General features: G+C 38.8%; 1 protein-coding gene across 12 annotated transcripts in view; it reads left to right on the top strand.

The window, feature by feature from the left end:
• Nucleotides 1–24,614, top strand: part of CSNK1G1 (casein kinase 1 gamma 1) — a 205,215-nt gene that overhangs the window by 124,653 nt on the left and 55,948 nt on the right. For all 12 annotated transcript variants that reach the window (XM_058541808.1, XM_058541801.1, XM_058541804.1 and 9 more), the window contains one exon: nt 94–163. In XM_058541808.1, coding sequence (XP_058397791.1) covers nt 94–163 — 70 coding nt within the window. The remainder of the gene's footprint in view (nt 1–93; nt 164–24,614) is intronic.

Raw genomic sequence — 24,614 nt, 5'->3', positions numbered from 1 at the left:
AAGTGGTCTTAGCCCTGGTTTACTCTGAAAACCTAAGAATGGGAAAGTCCTGTTTGTCTAAATCTGATCACAGTTTCTGTTCTTGGGTTTCAGGAACCAATAAAATCACGTGCTCCACAGCTTCATTTAGAGTACAGGTTTTATAAACAGCTCGGCAGTGCAGGTAAGTCAAGTCTGTTTTCCTCATTTACTTAGCATGGAAGCCCTAAAATATGCAAATTTTCTTGTCTACTTTACCCTTTTTACCAGACCATATCTCTCTCCTGCTTACTAGGTAGGTAAATAAACATAGTCAACCAAAAAGCTACTTGCTCTCTGGCTCCTGGAGGGACAGTTGAATTGATTAAGGATCTGTGAGGCTGTGACTGTGCCCACTGACCAACCTTTGAATGCTTTCACCCACCTGAAATACACATGGTATAGAGTTTTGCTTTTTGGTAGTTTATTCGTTGTCTTTTCATTTCTTTATATATACCAAAAGAAAAGAGAAGGGGTTGGTATTTTGCAAGGTTGTTTTACCACATTGAGACTATATATCTCTTTTAAAGACATACTAAAATACACGTTCTAAAATACCATAACACTGTCATTTTATCTCTTCTCATTAATTTGGAAGACCTATCTGTAAGATTGTAATAACCTTGACCTTTCAGGATTTTTAAACATAAAGTTTATGATTTTTAAAAACTCGCCTGTTTTTTGCTTTTCTAAAAGCTCCCATTTCTGAAATATCGTACTGGCTTCCAGAAAAATATCTTCATTAAGCAAATGTTACCAACCCTAAGGAGGTTGTACCTATTAGTTCTTGCAGAAAATGAAATCCTTCAGTGCTAGTTTCATTATTTGATATTAGTAGACATTCCTCTGCTTTATGCTTTCTTCAGTGTGACAGTTTTATATGACTGACTGAAACATGATTTCTATTTCAAGTACTACTATTGAAGGAATTTGAGTTTCATGTCCTAGAATATATAGTATTATATAAGAGCCACTAAGTGTTATTCAAGTCATTTTATACCCTGACTGTGGCAATAATCAGCCATAGTCATAACCTAGGGACGACAGGATGGGCATTTATCTTTGATTGAACCTAACGTAAGTTCTTGCTCACAGTAGCCTCTTAGTATATATTTATTCATTGATTGTCTCCTTAAATGTGGAGTGTTCCTGGCGTAGGATTTAAGAGTAGCAACGGAGTTCACAGGATGTATGTATATCTTGAGGCTTGTCTTCCCGTAACTAAACTTAAAAATTGGCTGTTATGTTGCTCCTAGTTTCATAAATTTCAGGGTAATAATTATTACAGATCACTTATGATAAACATGTTTGTACATATCTCACAAATCTCAAGCACAGGTAAAAACATGCTAGATCCAGCACAACTTAGATGTTTAATGGGCCTGAGGAAAGTGACCAGACCAGTTTGCAGGATTTCTTCTGTAAGCCCTTCCAAATGCAGTCATGTGCTGCATAATGAGGTTTCTGTCAACAACAGGCCACATATACGACAGTGGTCTCTTAAGACCTTCCAGTAGGACAAGATGTGGAGGTAGAAGGCAGTGATATTGATGATTCTGACCCTGTGTAGGCGTAGGCCAGTGTGTGTGTTTGTGTCTTAGTTTTTAACAAAAACGTTTAAAACGTAAAAAAAATTTAAAATTTAAAAAATAGGAAAAAGCTTATAGAATAAGGATATACCGAAAGAAAATATTTTTGTACAGTTGTATAATGTGTTTGTGTTTTAAGTTGTGTTATTACAAAAAAGTCAAAGTTAAAAAATTTCAGGGGCAGGCCGGGTGGCTTAGCGGTTAAGTGCGCGCGCTACGCTGCAGCGGCCCAGGGTTCACAGGTTCGTATCCCAGGAGCGCACTGAGGCACTGCTTGTCAAGCCATGCTGTGGTGTCATCCCATAGAAAGTAGAGGAAGATGGGCACGGTTGTTAGCCCAGGGCCAGTCTTCCTCAGCACAAAAGAGGAGGATTGGCAACAGATGTTAGCTCAGGGCTAATCTTCCTCACCAAAAAAAAAAAAAATGTAAAGTTTATAAAGTGAAAAAGTTACAGTAAGCTAAGGTTAATTTATTATTATTATTGAAAAAAGAAAAAAATTGTTTTTATAAATTTAATGTAGCCTGTGTACAGTGTTTATAAAGTCTACGGTAGTGTGCAGTAATGTCCTAGGCCTTCACAGTCACTCACTGACTCTTCCAGAGCAACTTCCATTCGTGGTAAGTGCCTTATACAGATGTAGCTTTTTATGTACCTTTTCTATGTTTAGATGTGTTTAGATACACAAATACTTACTCTTGTGTTATAATTGCCTGCAGTGTTTGGTATAGTAACATGCTGTACGGGTTTGTAGCCTAGGAGCAATAGGTTATACCATTTAGCCTAGGCTATACCTAGGTATACCTACCTGTGTAGTAAGCTATACCATCTAGGTTTGTGTGAGCATACTCTATGATGTTGACACAATAATGACATCACCTAATGACACATTTCTCAGAACGTATCCCCATCATTAAGTGACACATGACTATAGACCCACCAGATCAGGCCAGTCATCCTTTTTCAATATGGAGCCATAAAATCTCATGAACCTGTTATGTGGGAGTAACATCTGTGCTGCTGGGTTCATACTCTCCCCAAATACAGGAGAACATTGCAGATTCTTGAAGTTTTGGCATTCTCTGTTCATTGAAAACAAGGATTGAATAGGGAGAGCGTTGAAGGAAAGGGGACTTAATGTCTTTCACTCAAGGCAGCAAGGAAAAACTGGAACCTCTGAGACTGGTGTGTCCGTTGCAGGCGGTTGGAATAGGAGGGCTCTGTTGTAGTGGTCAAGCCAGCTGCTGGCTCGTAGTCAGGTAGGTTGGCCATCATTGGTCTCCCTCCCAGTACCTCTTCTGACAATCATCTAAAAGTCACAAAGCCTTTTAGGTCTTACATGAAGTTCAGTGGTGATTCCTGACCTCTTTCCTGCTCTTTGAGGTTGTCCCTTGCTCTTAAAGTAGCTGTGGTGGATGTTGTCTTCTCAGTGCTCTTGCCTGCAGCTAACAAGATAGCCACCAACTTTTCCAAGATAGGAAGAGCTTTAGGAATCTGTTAGAAATTTCCACCTAGTGTAAGAATTGCTTCTAGGATTTTCTTAACAAATGTCATTTGTCTCTGCGTTGACTACTACTAGCTATAGAGTTTTCCAGTCTTCAAGATAATTCAGTGTTGGAAAGCCCAAGGTATTGGAAGTTCTTACATTGGGCCAAAATTTGTCTTTTTTTTATTTCCATGGAGTACAGTTGAGCCCTCTGTTACCAGCTAAAAGGCATTCACTACCACTATTGTGTGCTGCCGCCTCTACCGCTCACCTCCAAGTCTTCCTTTATGCCACATGTCTTCAATTCCTTCTGTCTTTTTACATAATATGATTTACAGATCCTTCACTATCATTGCCCCACTAGCAAGTATGAATGTGTGTGCACGCAGACCCACACATATACGCACACACTCTCTCTCCTAGTTTTGTGATATTCCTCTTAAATGAGCCTCATAAAACAGCACCAGTAACTCTAGGTATGGAGACAGTAGGATTATTATTTTCCTTGATCTGGACACAATATTTCTATTAATTTAGATTAGCTGTTTTAACAGCCATTTTACATAGTTGACTTTTATGCTTTTATGGAGTTTTATTCACCTGCAACCTTTACATCTTTTTTATATAAGCTGCCATCAACCAAGGCGTTCTGCATTTTGTGGTTATATAATTGGTTTTGAGCACCTAAAGCTCTTAAATGTCCCATTATTTATTTATATTTATCCCATTATTTATCCCCATATTTATCCCATTATTACTAATACTGTTATATTTTTCAATCCTAATTCTGTTACTAATGATTATGTATTGACTGTTTTTTAATTGTAATTGCATATTTCTTCCCACCCCCCACAATAAGACTGTAAGCTCTTGCTTCTTGAGAACAAGGCTTGTGCTGCTTTCGCCCTTGTGTCTCAGTTTTATTCTCAAGGCCCAACATAGTTTTTTCACATAGTAGCCATTTGGAAAGAATTTTGGTGATAGAAAGAAGTTAGGAAGAATTGATAAGCATGACTTTTTAGATATTTGCCAAGCTATTAGTAAAATTATTCCTTAGGGATGGCCAACAAAGGAAATTTATTTGGAAAGTAGATCAGTTGACAAGAAAGTAGACAAGATTTCACCATGTCTCATTATAATTGTGAGCCTGAACATTAGAGCTTGTTTCTAACTTATAAGCACAAGCATTTCTCTCCTTGTTTTTCTAGAGTGAGTTCCCACCTACAAATGTGACTCATCCATAGTTAATGTTTGAGCAGCTGGAGCACATATGCCACTCTGTGCAGAACCAAGGTGATGTGGTATTGTAAATAAACAAGCTTTCATGTCAAAGGCACACAATGACCAAAATAATGTAATCATTGTTTTTGCTCACTAGTGCTTTGTCTGTCGTCATTCAGCCCAGGCCAGTGATTTGCAAAATATTTGGGTGTCATGACAAGGTATACTTTAAAAAAAGCCCGTTGTGACTTAGGTTTGTTCAAGGAATTAATAAATTCCTTATAAAATGCTTATATAAGTGAATGAAATTTGGGGGGAGAAATGAGTGGTTATGAATTTAAAGAATACTGCTATTGCTATTGTGACCAAAGCTTGCGACTTTAAATTTCTAAAATAGGAACTTTTGTGTTGGCTTGGGACTATGACCATTTGTTCATTAAGTACCCAGGTCTTAATCATTACCTTGGATTTTTGATGCCCATATTGCCCAGACCGTATGATCTGGAAATTCATACCATTTCCCTACTCATGTGGAAATAGAACAAAAATAGTAGCGCTGGATGATTGTGAACATGGTTTAAATTGTAGCTCTTCCTGATTGACCTTCGTTTCCTTGTTTAATCTCTAACTCCTTCCCTTCCATTCCACTCTGTTCTCTAGTGGGCAGTCACACTTCAAGCTTTGTTTGCTGGTTATAGCTTTGCCATCAAGAATTTCAAGACCTGATTATTTACTAGGAGGGTTGAAGTCTCCAGATAATCAGGGAAGAAAGTAAAGGAGGCCTTGAAGGCCTTGAAGCTGAGAGTGAGGATCTTGATCTTCCTAATAGCTATCTTTTTTTTTCATTTATTGTAGAAACCAAATTATAAAATATTAAAGGATATTTTGAAAGGAAATGATGATCTATGCTCTTACTACCCTAACTCAGCTACGTTTCGTTTGAATATTTCGCTTCTTTTTATATGCAGGCATATTTCATAGTTAATCTCAGTTCACATGCAACTGCATGTCTTCTTTCACTTATTTGTCATGGTGCTGCAGAGTCTTTATGTTTCTAATCATTGTATAATATCCCATCAGCTTCATAGACTATAATTTAGGCACCCATTTTGTGTTGTCAGACATTTAGATTGTTTTTATTTGAGGAAATCATTCCCCCTATTGATTTCTGATACCTAAGTATTATAACCCAAAACTTTTCTTTCATATGTTCTCCCATTTACTTCCCATATGACATGATGATGATTTTCAAATGTTTAAAAAGCTATTAAATGGTAGGTTAGGTTCGTTCCAAATGATTCTAGAACAAAAATTATTGAAAGAAATTACAGGAAGATAAATTTTGGCTTTGTATAACAATTAGAACAGTATGAAAGTAGTCTAAATGTCATCAGTATGGATCTGGATAAAGTAAATGATGATATATTTATACCATGGAATTAGCTATTAAAAAGAAGGTGGAGCCCTATGTACTAATATGGAAAGATGCCCCGATATGTTTGTGAGTGAAAAGGTTTGCAAAACAGTATAGCATGATTGTATTTGTGTAGTATAAGAAATACATATATAAAGATATGTCCAAGTGAGCATAAAAAATATCTGAATGGATATGCAAAAAATTTAATAATGATTACCTTTATTTATTTTATTTTTTGTGTGTGTGAGGAAGATCAGCCCTGAGCTAACATCCGTGCCAATCCTCCTCTTTTTGCTGAGGAACAGTGGCCCTGAGCTAACATCTCTGCCCATCTTCCTCCACTTTATGTGGGACGCTGCCACATCATGGCCTGACAAGCAGAGTGTCGGCACGCGCCCGGGATCCGAACCCCGGGCAGCCCGCAGCGGAGCACGCACATGTAACCGCTACGCCACGGGGCTGGCCCCTAATAATGATTACCTTTGAAGAGTATGATTAGAAATGGGAAGCAGTGGCACTCCAAAAGTTATCACTTTATTCCGTTAGTATTGTTTGCGTTTTTGGCCCTGACCATGTATTATTACTGTAACTAATTTTTAAAAAGACTGCAGCAGAGGTATTATGGTCTCTCTCCTACCTCTTCCATTACCAAGCAACCTGTTTCTGTCCTCATTTATCCTGAGGCATGCGTTAACAGTTTCAGGCATAGGTTCAACAAATGATAATCAAGTGGTGCAATACCCTGTTTCGTTTCTTTCCAAACACCTTGTTTTGTTTCTTTCCAAACACCTTGTAGGAAGAAAAAAAACAAATTGTGAAGTAGGATAAGCTGTCTTATGCAATAGAATTTCCTGTCTCTTAGGGGGAGGGCAGTTTTCAGGCAGAAGTTGAACAGTTATGCATTCTGGATGTTGTGAGGGAGATTTGTGCACTGGGTAGAAAGTTAGAATATGTGGCCTTTTAAGACCTATTTGAACTCTAAGATTGTATAAAAAACTTTTAAAGACCACATGTTACTGTACAAGAAACATCCTGGTGCAGATATTTATACTTGGTATCTTCCTCAGTTTCAGAAGACATAAACTTATTTTTTAGAAGTTAATTACATTATAAATATAACCCTGGTAAGATGACATCCAACGGTCAGTGAATCCAAATGGAAACATTATCTAGTGTTTTCACATAATTGAATGGCTGGGACAGGGGAGATTTTTATTTGCAAATTCTGATTCAAATTACTGAGCCTGAGGTTGCTGGAGAATTTCCAAACTTATTACAAAGTAAAACAATATTTTTTAAGTGTGAAACTCTGCAACTTAGGTAATGACTATGAAAAATTATTATATTCTTCTTTTCCTTACTGTTGGAAAGTCAAAGTTTTAGATTGTCTCCTGTGCCTAACCCAAATACATTCTTCAGTTTTGTCTTATTTTTGCTTCATTCCTTCTTATGTCACTGTGTGTTGATTTTTCAAAGCACAAAGGGCTTTGGCATTGAGCACAATTATGCTTTTCTTTTGAGATGTAGTTTCTATAGATTGTTCTGAGTACACAAGATTAGGAGTCAGGGACTTAAGGATTGATTCTGGATTCTCTGGAACTTGCTTGCCCTCCTGGTAGCATTAATATTGTTTGGTACAATGGGCCAGCTTCAGAAGAAAGAACAACAGTATTTAATCATGGTAATTAAGGCTGTAAGCCTTGCAATCAGCAGATGAAAGCGCCCTGTGAGTTGTAACCATCTTTCTTATTTTCTTATCATTTTCTTCAGTCATCAATGCTGTGTTAATTGTATTATAGTCACCATGGATAAATCCAAACGTATTTTCCTGATATGGGAATGTTTTTAGGTTTTCCTATGCTCTCAGGGTCCTTTTTCTTAGGAGAGGATAAACATTGTCAATTTAAAACTTTCCCAGCCCACAAATCTTTTATCTAGTACACCTCCCACTTTTGCTTGTATCCTAACGTATAGGAACAGGACTTGGTGGATGACAGGTTAGGGGCAGAGATAGGCAAAACCAGTGGCCTAGACAGATAGGAGGCCTAAACATAGGAGAGGAACAATATGAGCATGAAGATTTGTAGCTAGATTGGGGCTGACCACTTGATAAGGGCTTGGAGTATGTTTGGTAATTGAATAAATGATGCATAAACCCAAACCAAGCATGCAGCTGAAGTGGCAAGAGAGAGGGAGGAAGAGGGAATGAGTCAGCAAGGGCAGGAACAAATGAAAGAGGATGGGGGGGAGGGAGGAATAGGCAAATGGTGAGAAAGTAGGACTCTAACTACAGAAATGAGAATGCAAATAGATAAAATATGGTGGAGGCCTCTGTCTTAGCCAGAAGGAGCTATAAAGTTGCCTTCTATTACTGTTCTCAGAGTTAACTGTTTCTTAGAACAGTGGTTTTGAACAATAGCTTTGACTTTTTTAATGAAAGTACTAGGGTAGGTTATGGTTAATTCCCATCCCTTCACTTCACATTTTGAAAGGCCTAACTGTAATACAAACAGACACTACAATGATCTCTTTTCTTCTGGATCCTTCTTAATTGTATTGAGAGATCCTAAAAGTAGTAGAGGAACTCATCTTGCTGTGGTTAAACATAGTTCTGCTTCCACCCAGCGACCTGCCTGGGGAAGATTCTCAAGGGCTCTAGGAATAAATATATCGTAGGTGATCTAAGCCTAAGCTGCCACGTCCTGGCTTTCCAGCAGCTATTCTAATCTGCTAATGACAATGCTGCTTTGGCTCTCTTGTAAAGGAGATACTAATCCTCAAATATAAAAAGACAGCAAGATACTTAGTGAAATTTCACAAAAAGCCCAGGCAAAATCTCACTGGGCAGAGAAAGCAAGTGAATTTAAGTACCCAGTAGGCACTGGACGTGGTTATTTCATTTTTCCCATTTTAGAGCACAGAGAAGTTTAGTAACTTACACTGGGTCACACAGTAGGCAAACCTGAGCTAGAGGTGTTTGTCCCATGTTTTTGTACAGATTTTTGTCCTGTGTGTATACATACACATATACCCAGCAGAAGCCTGGGGCCTTGCACCCATTTTCCCTTACCTAATTATAATGGAGTGGTGGAAGATAGTCATAAAAGTGTTTAATGAAGCTAAGGCCCAGAACTCCCCCAGTGAAAGAGTAGGATTTTCTGTTTCACCTGGTGGGCCCAAATTTCACGCCTTAGAAGGCTGCCTTTGTTACCTGCAAAACCTTTTATGGCCTTGGGTGATATAGGTTTTGAAACATTTCTTTCCAAAGTAAATTAATCATTTATGTTGAATATGTGTGCCATGTATATAGCTGAGAAGCTCAGAGCTACCTTATGCAAGCCATTTTCACCCGCTGAAACCTTTATGCTGATGAACAAAGAATCAATTCATAGAGCTGATCGGGCTCTGCAGTTTTAACGTTTATGGGAGGGAATGGTTTTATGTGTCATCAAAAAAGAGAGGAGGTGCTGGTTGGTACCTCTAGGCAGCTCTTAAATTAACAGGAACACATGTTCTGCTTCAACAGAGGAGTAAAGCATAGATCTGAAGAAAATTGTAAGAAAGTGTGAGATTGACAAAACCCTTCTATAATGTTGTGAACCTCCTTAGGAGTACATTATAAACAAGCTGGGTGTACACAGGAAAATTAAAAATAAAAACATCTGAAGAGACACTGGAAAGCTGGGAATTCTACTTAAAGTGGAAGTGAATTATATAACATGAGTAGTTGCAAACAAGTAACATGCTTCAACTTAAATGTCCATTAGTTAGGAGTGCTTAAGAAATTTAGAAGAAGCTTTTTGGTTTCCAGTTGGATAGAAAGTTTTCATAACAAGAGAAGAAAGGATGAAATAGTGAACTTGATAAAAGAAAGTGAAATCTGGCTCTTTTCTTGCCATGTATAAGTTTTTCAGCAATCTCTCTGTCAGAGGTATTATAGAGGGAGGAGAAACATACCACTAAATTCAAGGAAAACTGATCTTATTTACTAGTATAAATGGACAGCCTTGAAATTACGTTTTGAGGACTGTGGAGATTTAGATACTTACTGTCACTAATTATAAGCAGTGGGGATAAGTGGAGACAGTCAAGAATTGGAACGAGGAGAAAAGTTTAGCCCAAATTTTCCAACTCTTTCTCTGTGACTCAGCATTAACTATGTGCCCCTGCTGTGCCTCAGTTTCCTTATTCATACAACAGGAAAACCTTGTGTTTCTTAGTGAGTTTGCAGAACTGTTAGGGTTGAAGGAGATAATGTCTATAAAGACCTTGAATTCTTGAGGGAAAGGTGCCATATAAACACAAGGCAGTATTGATTTACATCAAGCTGAATATCTGACTTTCCTGTAGAAATGGAAATATCCTATTTACATTTCTCAGAGCTTAAAGAAAATAGCAGAATGAAGAGATAGTTTCATTTTTGAAGAATTTTTTGATGGATTCTCAAGCAATTGTGACTCAATATTTCCCAGTCTTTTCTCTGACTCAGTAGAGCAGAATTCCGGCTATTGTGAACCCATCACATCTGAGATCTTGAGGGAGGTGTTTGTTTCTTTCAGAGGAGCTGAATGTGGTCAAGTTGAAATACAGTTAAGCTCACTTAAGCCTCATTGGTGAAATGAACACTTTTACTTCCACAACTCCATATACTTTCATGCCAGTTTGGAGGGGACATTTGGCCACAGCCGTCTTGTAATACCTGGGAAAAAAACCCCAGAAAAAAGATCACATTGCCATACCTATTTTTGTTCTGTAAAATTCAGTTGAAACCATTATGCAAGGACCAAGCCAACCGGTTCAGTTAATGTTTGGTCCTTACCATAACTGGATCCATTTATGAATTCTCGAAGGAAGTGGTATCAGTAGTGCTGAATTACTAAAACATCTTAAGTAAGGTTTATTACAGTGGTCTGTGGGAATCTTAGTGACTATCAATGCCCCCAAAAAAGGAAGGATACATATAATTGGGCTACCTCCTGCCTCCTCTGTGGAAGATGGGATTTCTTATGAAGCCAGATAGTGTAAAGAATCAGATAATAAGTATTTTAGGCTTTGTGGGCCATCTGTCTCTGTTGCAACTATTCAACTCTGTCCTTGTGGCACAAAAACAGCCATAAATAATATGTAAACGAATGAGCTGTATTCCAATAAAGATTTATTCATGGACACTGGAATTTGAATTTTATGTACTTTTCACATATTATGAAATATTCTTAAAGTTTTTTTTCAAATATTTAAAAACATAGAAACCATTCTTAGTTCTCTAATTATACAAAAGTAGGAGGGCCAGATTTGACCTATTGGCTGTAGTTTGGTGTCCCCTGCTCTAGCATGACAGTGACCAAAACTCCTTATTCCTTTTTATTACTCCATTTAGTTTGTAGAATATAGAAATTACCTCAAAGAACTATTTGCCACCCTTGAGGCACTGTAATGAGAGAACTTACAGAGAGAGCTGTATTACTCTCACTCTGTGGACTTTTCACAGTGTAATCTGCTGCTAGATCGTGAGCTTTTTAAGAGCAAGAAGCTTCTTTTATTCATTATAGTATTACTTGCAAATCACTTGATCCAAAGAATAGACTCAACGAATGTCTGTTAAATTGATGAAATCTCAGCATATAAACTCTTCGAGCAGTATTTCACTGGCAGTGAGATCACCAACTTAAATTGCACCTTCTTTCTTTCATGCATACATTCTCCTCTCCAAACTCTCACCTTCTTCTTTATTTGCTTGTGCAGCAATTCTTGATTAACTGTGTTAAGGAAACCGAATAGAGAGATGAATGAATAATTCAAGATTTTAGAACGAAGTCTCCCAAAATATTTCTACAACGATTTGGTATATAGTCAGAGACATGTACATTCACTATTACCTATGAACTCAGAGCATCCAAGAACTCTGTGGTGAAAGTTTGGGAATTTAAGCCCTTTGAAGGTAGGAATTATGTATGGTTCTCATCAATATAGTGGCTATAGCACTGCGGATCTTCAGACAGAAATGGCCCATCAGCAGCTAAAGAATTATTTGAACACAGTCACGTTGAACCAGTGGTCATATCTTGTCAACTTTTTGCTTGACTCCACTCTCAACAGTTAAAGTTCAGAAAAGATAGCACTCTAGATCTCTTACTCTGCTACTTAAAAAAGAGAGTAAAGAGGAGAAGTCAAGATAGTGGCGTAGGCGGAGTCTGAACTCATCTCCTTCCGTGGACACAGCCGATTTACAACTACTCTTGGAAAAATTACCCCTGAGAGAGAACTGAAAAGTGGCTAAGAGGAACCCCTGCAACAAACAACAATCCTAATTGGGGTGGAAGAGGCAGAAATTCCCTTCTGGAGAGAAAAAATGCCACCTTCACAAGCTGCAAAGCTTCATAGCTGCCCAGAAGCAACCCAGAGGTATGCAGCCTTCCCTGGAGGAGTGGGGGACCTGAGATGGGGAACGCTCCCACGATAGGCATTTTTTGGACCCAGCACAACCGAGACGAGTGGCCTAATATCTGACTTCACTTGCTACTAACAGCATTGGGGATAACCCCTAGAAAAGCTGGTTCACAAAGAAATTAAAGCCAGCTCTTAAAGGGCCCACACACAAATTCACCCATTTCAGAAAGCAACCTAAACTCACCAGAAAGAAAGGTACACATGCTTTGGTGAAAAGAGACTCACCTGATAGTCTCTGAGTGCATCTCAATGAGAGGTGAGACCTCTCCAGGGACTGGGACTTTGGCGGTGGCTGTTGTTGTGACCTGGTGTGGGCATGCTGACACAGATGCTGGCAGACCCCTTTGGACTTCTCTCTCTGTCACCTGCTAGCCCAGGGTCTGCCCCACCCACTAGAGCACAGATTTAATCCAGCTCAGCCAGGGCAGGCAGCCCACCCTAGGGCCTGGCCACACCCAGCAAGCCCTCAGGCAACTTGTGTGCCTGCATAGATTGGTGACTGTATTCTACACAGCCTGGCCAGTGGGTCTACCTCTGTGGGGCAGGGCATGCACAAGTAGTGGGTGGAGAGTGTGGGGCTCCTGCTTTGGAGAGATTGGATCCACTTCAGGGGGTCAGGGCAGGTACACGGGGCAGGACTGTATTGACTATGTGTGTGGACCTGTGGGTGATGGGGCGTGTCAGCTGCAGAAGACTTGTGCTTCTCAAAGAACCACATTGGGGATTGGCCTCACCTTCCAAAGCCTGAAACAACTGGATGCTCCCATGCCTGAGGCCATCCCCACCTAGCTGCAGTCCTCAGAGAGCTGACAAGAGCATTATAGGCTGGAGGCTTATAGCAGTTGTAAGCCCCTGAGCCTAACAACCAGTCACGCTGGGGGCCTGCTCATTTAATAGAAAAATGGCAACAGGAATGTGCTATTAGACCTTACAGCCAACTGTACGGGGGCTCCCCACATCCAATAAAGAGACTGAAGGGCCCACAACAACTACATGCAGCTGACCATTACAATCAACTGCCCAGGGGGACAGCTCAGCCTCCCTGGGCACCTGCAGGAAGAGCAACCCCGCCACAACAGAAGGACATACATAGCCCACTCAAGGATCACTCCTGGGACATTTGGAACTGGTGACACCTCAGAAATACAAAAGATTATAAGAGAATGCTATTAAAGCTATATGCCAACAAATTGGATAATGTAGAAGAAATGGGTAAATTCTTAGAATCATACAACCTTCCAAAACTGAATCAAGAAGAAACAGAGAATTTGAATAGACCAATCACCAATAAGGAGATTGAAACAGTAATCAAAAACCTCCCCAAAAATAAAAGTCCAGGACCAGACGGCTTCCCAGGTGAATTCTACCAAACATTCAAAGAAGACTTAATACCTATCCTTCTCAAACTCTTCCAAAAAATTGAAGAGGAGGGGAAGTGCCCTGACTCTACCAAGCCAACATTACCCTGATACCAAAACCAGAAAAGGACAACACAAAAAAAGGAAATTACAGACCAGTATCACTGATGAACATTGATGCAAAAATCCTCAACAAAATACTAGCAAATCACATACAACAATGCATTAAAAAGATCATACACCATGATCAGGTGGGATTTATTCCAGGGATACAGGGATGGTTCAACATCCACAAATCAGTCAATGTGATATACCACATTAATAAAGTGAAGAGTAAAAATCACATGATCATCTCAATAGATGCAGAGAAAGCATTTGACAAGATACAGCATCCATTTATGATAAAAACTCTGAATAAAATGAGTATAGAAGGAAAGTACCTCAACATAATAAAGGCCATATATGACAAACTCACAGCTAATATCATCCTCAGTGGTGAAAAACTGAAAGCTGTTCCTCTAAGAACAGGAACCAGACAAGGATGCCCACTCTCATCACTCCTATTTAACATAGTGTTGGAAGTCCTAGCCTGAGCAATCAGGCAAGAAAAAGAAAAGGGATCCAAATTGGAAAGGAAGAAGTGAAACTGTCACTATTTGCAGATGACATGATTCTATATATAGAAAAGCCTAAAGAATCCACCAAAAAACTTTTAGAATTAATAAATGAATATGGTAAAGTTGCAGGATACAAAATCAACATACAGTTGCATTTCTATACACTAACAATGAAACAGCAGAAAGAGAAATTAAGAAGACAATCCCATTTACAATTGCAAGAAAAAGAATAAAATATCTAGGAATAAACTTAACCAAAGAGGTGAAAGATCTGTACATTGAAAACTATAAAACATTGCTGAAAGAAATTGAAGAAGACACAAAGAAATAGAAAGATATTCCGTGCTCTTGGATTGGAAGAATTTACATAGTTAAGATGTCCATACTTCCTAGAGCAATCTCTAGATTCAGTGCAATCCCTATCAACGTTCCAACAACATTTTTCATAGAAATAGAACAAAGAATCCTAAAATTTATATGGAACAACAAAAGACCCGGAATCGCCAAAGGAATCCTGAGAAAAAGAACAAAGCTGGAGGTGTCACACTACCTGATTTTAAAATATACTACAAAGCTATAGTAACCAAAACAGCATGGTACTGGCACAAAAACAGACTCACAGATCAATGGAACAGAATCCAGAAATAAACCCACACATCTATGGACAGCTAGTTTTCGACAAAGGAGCCAAGAACATACGATGGAGAAAGGAAAGTCTCTTCAAAAAATGGTGTTGGCATAGGGACAGAGATTAGATTGGTGGTTGCCAGAGGGGAAGGGGGGAGGGAGGAGGGTGAAAGGGATAATTCGGTACATGTGTGTGGTGATGGGTTGTAATTAGTATTTTGGTGGTGAACATGATGTAGTCCATGCAGAAATAGAAGTACAATAATGTACACCTGAAATTTTTACAACGTTATAAACCAATGTTACTGCAATAAACAAAAAATTAAAAAAAAAAATGGTGTTGGGAAAACTGGAAAGCCACATGCAAGAAAATGAAAGTAGACCATTATCTTACACCGTACAGAAAAATTAACTCTAAGTGGATTAAAGACTTGAATGTAAGACCTGAAACCATGAAACTTCTAGAGGAAAACATAGGAAGTACGCTCTTTGACATCGGCCTTAGCAACATATTTTCAAGCACCACGTCTGACCAGGCAAGAGAAACAATAGAAAAAATAAACAAATGGGACTACATCAAACTAAAAATCTTCTGCACAACAAAGGAAACCATCAACAAAACGAAAATACAACCTAACAATTGGGAGAAGATATTTGCAAACCATGTATCTGGTAAGGGGTTAATCTCCAAAATATATGAAGAACTCATACATCTCAACACTAAAAAAACTAACGACCCAATTAAAAAATGGGCAAAAGACCTGAACAGACATTTCTCCAAAGAAGATATACAGATGACCAACAGGCACATGAAAAGATGTTCAACATCTTTAACTATCAGGGAAATGCGAATCAAAACTAGAATGAGATATCACCTCATGCCCATCAGAATGGCTATAATTAACAAGACAGAAAACAGCAAGTGTTGGACAGGATGTGGAGAGAAGGGACCTCTCATACACTGCTGGTGGGAGTGCAAACTGGTGCAGCCACTATGGAAAACAGTATGGAGATTCCTCAAAAAATTAAGGATAGAACTACCATACAATCCAGCTATTCCACTGCTGGGTATTTATCCAAACAACATGAAAACACCAAGGCGCAAAGATACATGCTCCCCTGTGTTCATTGCAGCATTATACACAATAGCCAAGACTTGGAAGCAACCGAAGTTCCCATCAAGGGATGAATGGATGAAGACAATGTGGTATGTATACATAATGGAATACTACCCAACCATAAAAAAGGATGAAATCCAGTCATTTGTGTCAACATATGTGGATATTGAGAGTATTATGCTAAGTGAAATAAGTCAGAGGGAGAAGGTCAAATGCCGTGTGATCTCACTCATAAGTAGAAGATAAAAACAACAACAAACAAACACATAGAGACAGAGACTGGATTGGTGGTTACCAGAGGGGAAGTGGGGAGGGAGGAGGGCAAAAGGGATGATTAGGCATATGTGTGTGGTGATGGATTGTAATTACTGTTTAGATGGTGGACATGATGTAATCTACGCAGAAATATAAGTATAATGATGTACACCTGAGATTTATACAATGTTAGAAGCCAGTGTTACCACGATAAAAAAAAAAAAGAAGAAAAACAATTTTCACCAAAAAAAAAAGAGTAATTTTAGAGAAGGAATTGGCAATAACCTATGTGCAGCTTGCCCAAAGGAAAAAACTTTTCCTTTTTCACATAAATTATTTTGTAACCTCTGGAGAAAACTAATATCACTGAAGGTTTAGAAAAATATATAAAAGAAAGATTTAATCTCACCACACACAGCTACTATTACCATGTGTAATTATTTTATAATCTCTGGTGAAAACTAATATCACTGATGTAAAAGAAAGATTTAATCTCGCCACACACCTACTATTACCATGTGTATTTCCTTAGTCTTTTTTATGTATTTTTCGTTAAAATTTTTCTGATTTAAAGATAAGATGGGAATCTGTTTATCAAATGGGAAGGTGTAAATTTCAAACAGTGCTAAGGTTCTTTTACCTTTATTATCCAATATGGATTTGAGAGATGAGATACTGAAGGGGTTAAATGAGTTAAATGTCAAGTTGAATATTATGACTGAAAAACCATTGAAATATTGAAAATAGTTCTAGGAAGATAAAAAACAATAGAGAATAAGTTCCTGGGCCCATCTGTGTGCTGGTTTGTCATATTTCCTGCATCGAGGTGCTGTCACTTTGGGGACTTGGTAGACTAATTTGAGTCTAGAGGCTTTGTTCAGAATCCTGAGATACCTCTCAGAACACCGTATTTCAGTTCATTTGGCTGCTGGGATAACCTGATAGTCAAATAACTAGACCACCAGCAGCTGTCACAGATCACACCCATCTACTAGTTTATAGATATCTTATTTAAAATGCTAGGATTTCAAGGGTGATAGTTTTTCTAAGGAAACCAACTGTTAAATACAGTGGAGTCACATGTGAGGTTAGGAGCTAAAGTTAGCACACAGGTGAAAATCATACATCATCAAAGTTAGCCTTGAAAACAGTCCCTTAAATTACCCATAGAGTATAGGGTATAGTGTAACTGGATTTGTGTATATAATCATTTTTAGTAAATATATAGTGCTTAGTATGGGGTGTATAATATATACAGTAGTGCACAGTTTATGTAATAAGGCATATGTCTGCAGAGTATTTTATGGTAGTTTTTTATTTTCTTAAACTTTTTTTGGCCAAGCATATGTCGTTTGATTTGAGTAAGTAAATTTGATTCTTACACCATTCTCCATCACATTCTTCCTTCCTTTTACTAATTTTTTGAAAGGCTTGACCTAGTACTGTGTTAGCTGTTTAACTCTCTGTTTTCTACCTGTAAGCTCCCTAAGGGCAGAGTGTATATCTTATCTGTTTTTTTCTTCTCTCCCTAAAGCATCTGGTGTAGTGTCTTGCACATAGTGAGTATTTAGGAAATGATGGTTAGAGAGGAGAAAGATGAGCAGTTATGTGTGTGTCTTAGTCAACATTGTTTCTATTATAAATAACAGAATCTATTCCAGTTAACTTAGACCCAAAAGGAAGACTTACTGGAAGATCACAGGGACACATTGTGGAACCAAGGAGGGAAATATACAGGTCTCACTAGGGAACAAAGTACTTGGAAAGCCTCTAGGAACTGAGATAAGTACTCTCTGTCCCTGGCTTTCTGTCCAACTCTTCCGGACTCACACTTCATTTGATTCTCCTGCATAAGGTTTCCTTGCTCAGCTTCTGTTAGCCTTCTTCATTTTCTCTACATCACCAGCCTTCTCTGCTTCTCCTTGCATTTGGTGGAAAAAGGCCTTTCCTGCAGCCCTTCTCCTCGATTTAAGCACCAGTAGAGATTGACTAGAGCCCTGTGTCCCGATTGCAAGTTCCTGGGAAAGAGAGTGGCTGACTCTGCTTGGAACAGCTTTCCAGTCCTGGTCCAGGTACCTTATTCAGGGGGTACAGAATCATGTGGACTCTGCCACTCAGCAGAGAGCAAGTTCTCCAAGAATGTGGCTTAAGAACTAAAAGAAAGCAATTGATAGTGTGACAAGAGAATGGTGAGCTTACAGACCATACTTTTCTTCTCTTCATGTAACACTTACTAAAAAATCAAAACATTTTGCCTTAAGACATTGCAACATCTTGAGATTCTTAAAGTGAGGAGAAGAGCCTGAAAACAACTGTGTGGTGTCCTGGCATAGGGCCAGAAAAAGAACTGCCTCTTTCATAACTAATTGTGCCTGTGTTTACTGTACTTATGGTACTCTTGTTGGAAAAGAAGAATCTTAGGAGAAAAACTTGCTTTGGTCCTGTATTAAGAGAGGCAGACCTTCTCATACTTTGAGGGGGTCTGGAATGATGCATTGAAGTTTAAAGCCACATTTTCCAAACTTTCACTGTAAATGTCCTGCTTCTTTCTGCATGAGTGGACTATTTGAAATAAGTAAACATTAGGACAATAGTAGAAGCCTCATGTTAAAAACAAACCAAAAAATTAAAGTTCTGTCCTCTGGATAAAGGTTGAGAAGGCTGTGTGAAAATATCTGAGCTTTTGAATATACTTGGCAGAAGGAGCAGCACCAGTGTCTCTGTTGTTCCTCTTAGGGAGCAGAACCTAAGTATAAAAGTGTGCTTGAGTTGGCAAGTCAATAGCAAGAACCTGAAATTGGTATATCAAAGGTGTCTCTGTCTTATAGTATATGAAATGAACTTCAGACAAGGAAAAGTGTGGTGTGGTCATCATCTTTTCCTTTTAAAGAGTGTGTGTGCATGTGTCTACGTATGTTATCCAGAAAACATTCTAAAAGGACGTGTAGGGCCAGCCCTAGTGTCCTAGCGGTTAAGTTCAGCACACTCTGCTTTGGTGGCCCAGGTTCGGTTCCCGGGCGGTACTTGTAGGCGCTGCCTACACCACTTATCTGTCAGTGGCCATGTTGTGGCAGTGGCCCACATACAAAAAGAGGAAGATTGGCAACAGATGTTAGCTCAGGGCAAATCTTCCTCAGCCAAAAGAAAGGACACATAAATGCTTTCATTGGGCCGGCCCCGTGGCTTAGTGGTTAAGTGCACGCGCGCTCCGCTACTGGCGGCCCGGGTTCGGATCCCGGGCGTGCACCCACGCACCGCTTCTCTGGCCATGCTGAGGCCGCATCCCACATACAACAACTGGAAGGATGTGCAGCTATGACATACAACTATCTACTGGGACTTTGGGGGGAAAAATAAATAAATAAATAAAATTATGAATAAATAAATAAATAAATGCTTCCATTGATGTTACAGTGTAAGTTCAATCTGTGGCTAATGTTTAATTTTATGAAGAAGAAATAGAAAAGGTTGTTTCATTTACTGGGCTTGGAAAGGTGTAATTTATGTACTCAGTACTAATAATTGCTAGTCTTTAATGGAGCTAATTTAGTGGTGATAATACTGTGAATTTCTATCTATTCTTCCAAGGATGAAACATCATGACCTTAACCTTTATTAACTAGCTACACGAGTTAGCCAAAAAAAGGAACCGATATTTTTGAAGCCCAACGCTCAGTACACTTCTAGACTAGGATAAATTCTATGGCTGTGTGTCCTTTGTGTGTATTTTCCATAATTGAGAGCATTGGGCAACATTTCTCATATTATGGTTAACAGTGTTCTCTACAGTACAGTGAAATATAAGCCAAAAATGTTCATATGTAATGCTGTAAGAGACTTGCTTATCTGTTAGAGCCAAACCCCATGTGGCCCTTCTCTGCCTCTTAAAACTCTCAAATAGCTGTAAGTCACATGAGGCATGTAGAGTAATTACCTTTAATTACATACATAAAATTTGTTCCTTTCTCTCCTGCAAAAAAAAACAAACAAAAATCCACTTCTATTTTAAATATTTTGCTGGTGAAGACTTGTTGGGCCAGTAATTTCTTTAATTGCAAATAGGGATGTGAGTTTATTATAGAAATTGGCCTGCATAAACCTCACAGTAACACAAAGTACTGACACCTTTCAGTGCATTGTTTTGCAAAGTACAGAACTGCTAGAGATATTTGCTCAGTATGAAGGCAGAATTTGTTACTTGGTTTTTGTCTTTTAAGGAACTTCATGAAAAATAGAAGACAAGTTTCCAAAAATAGACCCAAGTAACTTATATGTAAGTGGATTGGGCTGGAGAAATGTGATTTGTTCTAGAAAACTGGTATAGTGCTTATACAGGTAAAGGTTTGGAAAAAGTTGATCACTGAAGCCTGTCAGTGGGGGCTTGCTTATAAATCGACACAAACTCTGAAGTTTCTGATGCCATTTTCTCCCTTTAATTCTAGGTCGTACTTTACTTTTCTGCCTTTTTTTTTTTTTAAGATTATTATTATTATTATTTAATTATTTATTTATTTATTCCCCCAAAGCCCCAGTAGATAGTTATATGTCACAGCTGCACATCCTTCTAATTGCTGTATGTGGGCGCGGCCTCAGCATGGCAGGAGAAGCGGTGCGTCAGTGCGCGCCTGGGATTTGAACCCCGGGCCGTCAGCAGCGGAGTGTGTGCACTTAACCGCTAAGCCACGGGGCCGGCCCTACTTTTCTGTCTTTACTCACACCTCTTTTACTGTGTACCTGCATGTATCTCTTCCTTTCATACCCTCACAGCCATTCTTCAGACGTTAAGAGTAGCTTAGTGTCTGCCTTTAGAGAATGCTTGTTTAAGGAGGGCAAAGGCAGGAGGAGTTTTAGCCCAAAATAAGGGCTAGAGTAAGCTCAGTGACCATCATAGGTCTGATCACAGCCCTCAGTCACTCCCCCTTCCTAACTCATAGTTTGTCAAGGTTAATCATTAAGAAGAAAGGTAACATTTAGCATCCCCAATGCTATGGAGTACTATGGAATGCAAGTCGTTGAAGTGAATTATTTCTGGGTGTTATGAGAATGTGGAAGCGTGTATGTACCGTCTTGTATTAAAGCTTAACTAATTCATTTCCAGTGTCTGTCAGTGTTGTTGGTGAGAGAGAATATTTTTCTTAAGTTCCAGTAACAGACTACATAAGATAGATAACTCTTCACACCTACTATCAAAACAGTAATCCAGTTGCTGGCCAAGCCCTTTCATATTTAGAGAATATAGCTTATCTATAAGCATGCTTAAGACAGAAACCAACCAAAAGGTCAGTTTTTAACATTTGTGACCAATTATATTGTCATCTTCTTTCAACACCTCCTAAGCAAGTAATTCATATTCCACCCACTTAAAAGAAGTTCGTCAGCTCTGTACACCTCTACACTCTTTTGTGCTCTCAACAGTCTGACACACTTTTAACTTTTCCCTGTATTTTCCTTTTTCTTTATACTTCATGTTGCTTTAATTCATCATTCCTTACCAGCCTGTAGCAATCTCTTACTAATAATTACTTTAGTCATAATGCAAGCAGATGAAGTTTTCACCAGCAAAAACATACTGAACATCAGCGGTGTCCATAGCACTATGCTGAGTAATTTGAGGACTGCAGAGGTATAAATGATATGGTCTCTGCCCTTCAGGAGACTAGAGCCTCATTGGAAGGAAAATTTAATGTTTACTGAGCTTCCAATGTGTTTATTGTAAGGCATTGTTGTACTACTCTCGAGGAGCTCACTAATGTGTATAAGTAACTGTAATGCAAACTAAAACAGAATGTTATTTTTTTAAGGCATGTATAAAATGATAATGGAAGCTCTGAAGGGAAAAATGGTTTCTAATTATGGAATACAGGGAGGGCTTTATAGAGAGGGTCATAGCTATGGGGCTGAACTTTCAAAAAGGGGTATGATTTACTTGGGCATATTCAAATAGAAGAGTAAGGAAAGCCTTCCAAGTAGAAAATAAGCTCACGGCCCAGAGGCACCTGTGTCTGTTCCTGAATTTATTGGAGAAGTATTCATTGAGCATCCCACTTGGGTTAAGTGCTATTCTAAGCTAAGCCCTGGGGATACAATGATGAACAAGAGTAGGCACTGCCCCTAATTTATATTCTAAAAGGAAGACAACCTGTGATTGGCTCCAGATGAGCAGCATAAGCAGTTCTGGAGAGTTTAGAGGAAGGAGAGAGTTGTGGGCTAGAGAAGACTTCTTGGTTGAGGTGATGCCGATTGCTAAGTATAGAACCTCTTTCTTGCCCCATTTTTGTACATAAGCCAGCCTCACTTAGATCCTTCATAACTCCTTACAGAGCTGAGCCAGTAGCCATACGTGCCTATTGAGTACCTGAAATGTGGCTAATCTGAATATGCTGTTAAGTATAAAATACACACTGAATTTCAGAGATTTAGTACCCCCAAAAAAGATGTAAAGTATCTCAATAATTTTTAAATTGATTACGTGTTGAGGTGATGATATTTTGGATATGAGTTAAATAAAATATGTTGTTAAATTTAATTCACCTGTTTCTTTTTTACTTTTAAAATGTGGCTTCTAGAAAATTTAAAATTAAATTCATGGTTCTCATTTGTGTCTTAACATTGTATTTCTGTTAGGCAGTGCTGTTATAATGCAATAGTGTATTCCTAGTGTGTACTTAGAAGAAAATACTTCCTGTGAAAATATTATTAAAGAGATAGTAAGGCAGATAGCAGATAAAATCCTTATTTTTTCTCTTCTTTATTCTTTTGCTCTTTTATTTACTCAGATATCTCTGCCTTTTTAACGTTATTAATAACCTCTGCCATAATTTTTAGAGACATTTGCTTAACCAATCGGTGGTTCAGAATTAAAAGAAACTCCAGCTGAGAGCAAAATAGTCTTAGTTTTTCTCATTTCGGAGAGGTGTTACCTTGCCTTTGCCTCTGTTCTTTTAGCTGCCTATATGTTTGCTGCTCCCTCAGCCTGGAACATTCACTCTCCCCTTTCCAGCTTAATCAGCTCTTAACCATACTTCAATGCTCAGCCTATGACCCCTGCTCTGTGAAGCCTTCCCCAGCTCCTTTAGTCAAGGTTAGATGCCCTTTACTATTCCCATAGCACTCTATTCTCACTTGTCATGTTTGATGAATGGACAAACTGAACACTAGACACTTTGAACCTAATTGAATTTGAACCTGGAAGCAGGGGCACTGCAGCACTTATTCCTCAGACTAACTGAAAATCAGCAAGGTAAATGAGTTCACTTTGCTTCTTTTTTTTTTTTTGTGAGGAGATCAGCCTTGTGCTAACATCTGCCAATCCTCCTTTTTTTTTTGCTGAGGAAGACTGGCCCTGGGCTAACATCCGTGCCCATCTTCCTCCACTTTATATGGGACGCTGCCACAGCATGGCTTGCCAAGTGGTACGTCGGTGCGCACCCGGGATCTGAACCGGCGAACCCCGGGCCGCCGCAGCGGAGCGCGTGCACTTAACCACTTGCGCCACCAGGCCGGCCCCACTTTGCTTCTTTGCAAGTCTTCATGCCTCCTCAGTGGCCAGAATTATGAGGTCATCTTGAATGTTCCATCAGGTCACATCTGTTCTGACTGTAGAGATATTTGGGTGAAGGCTCAAATGAGAAAAGAATGGCAGGATGTAGCATCTGTTCCGTTGACTGGTTGTTCTGTGGCAAGCCACTTAACTTCTACTTTCCCATTCAGAAAATGAGGGTGACACTTGGTACTTTACTCTCCCAGGGCTATTTTGATGCTTAAGGAAGGGTATTATAATATTAAGAGAGTTCAATACTAGGGGACACTCTGCTTCTGTGCTGTGATTAGACTGTGTGCCTTAGTGAGTTTTGTTTTGTTTTTTCAATCGGGAGACTTCTGGGAACAATTTGTTAAATGGGTCCAAAGTTAATGAAAACATATGCTTATCTGCTTTATATACTTTCTGTGTTAATCTAGGCATATGCCAGGTTGGCTTCTGAATTCCTAAATGATGTGTTTAATTTATTAGTCTTCATTGAAGATTGACTCCTTGATTGTATTAGAAAAATACCACTAATGCACTCCTAATGTAATCTTACCTGTGCTTTTGTAAGGGAAATTTTACTCTTTCTTTATTACTTGAGTTCATAATCTATCAACATCATCAGTGTCTTTTGGTTGTTAATTAGGTTCGTATACAGACCAGGTTTTACTGAATCTTTACATAATCAGTTAGTCTCCTATCAAAGTAATGTGATCCAGTAGTACTTGCTGCCACTTTAAATGTCCGTGAACTTAGAGAGCCTGAGAGTTGGAGGCAAAAGTTGGGGTTTTAGGTCTTGGCTGAGCACGTCACTTCAATCAGTTACCTTACCTATAAAATGACAGTAGTAATACTTATACATATTTGTTGGGGTTAAATGGGAGAACCTATATAAAAGCACTTCATAAACTATAAAACAGTTTATGGCTGATAGACT

The sequence above is a fragment of the Diceros bicornis genome, chromosome 5, assembly GCF_020826845.1.
Source record: "Diceros bicornis minor isolate mBicDic1 chromosome 5, mDicBic1.mat.cur, whole genome shotgun sequence".
Classification (NCBI taxonomy): domain Eukaryota; kingdom Metazoa; phylum Chordata; class Mammalia; order Perissodactyla; family Rhinocerotidae; genus Diceros; species Diceros bicornis.
Note: the sequence above shows the minus strand (reverse complement) of the source record. Positions and strands in the feature narration are given on the sequence as shown.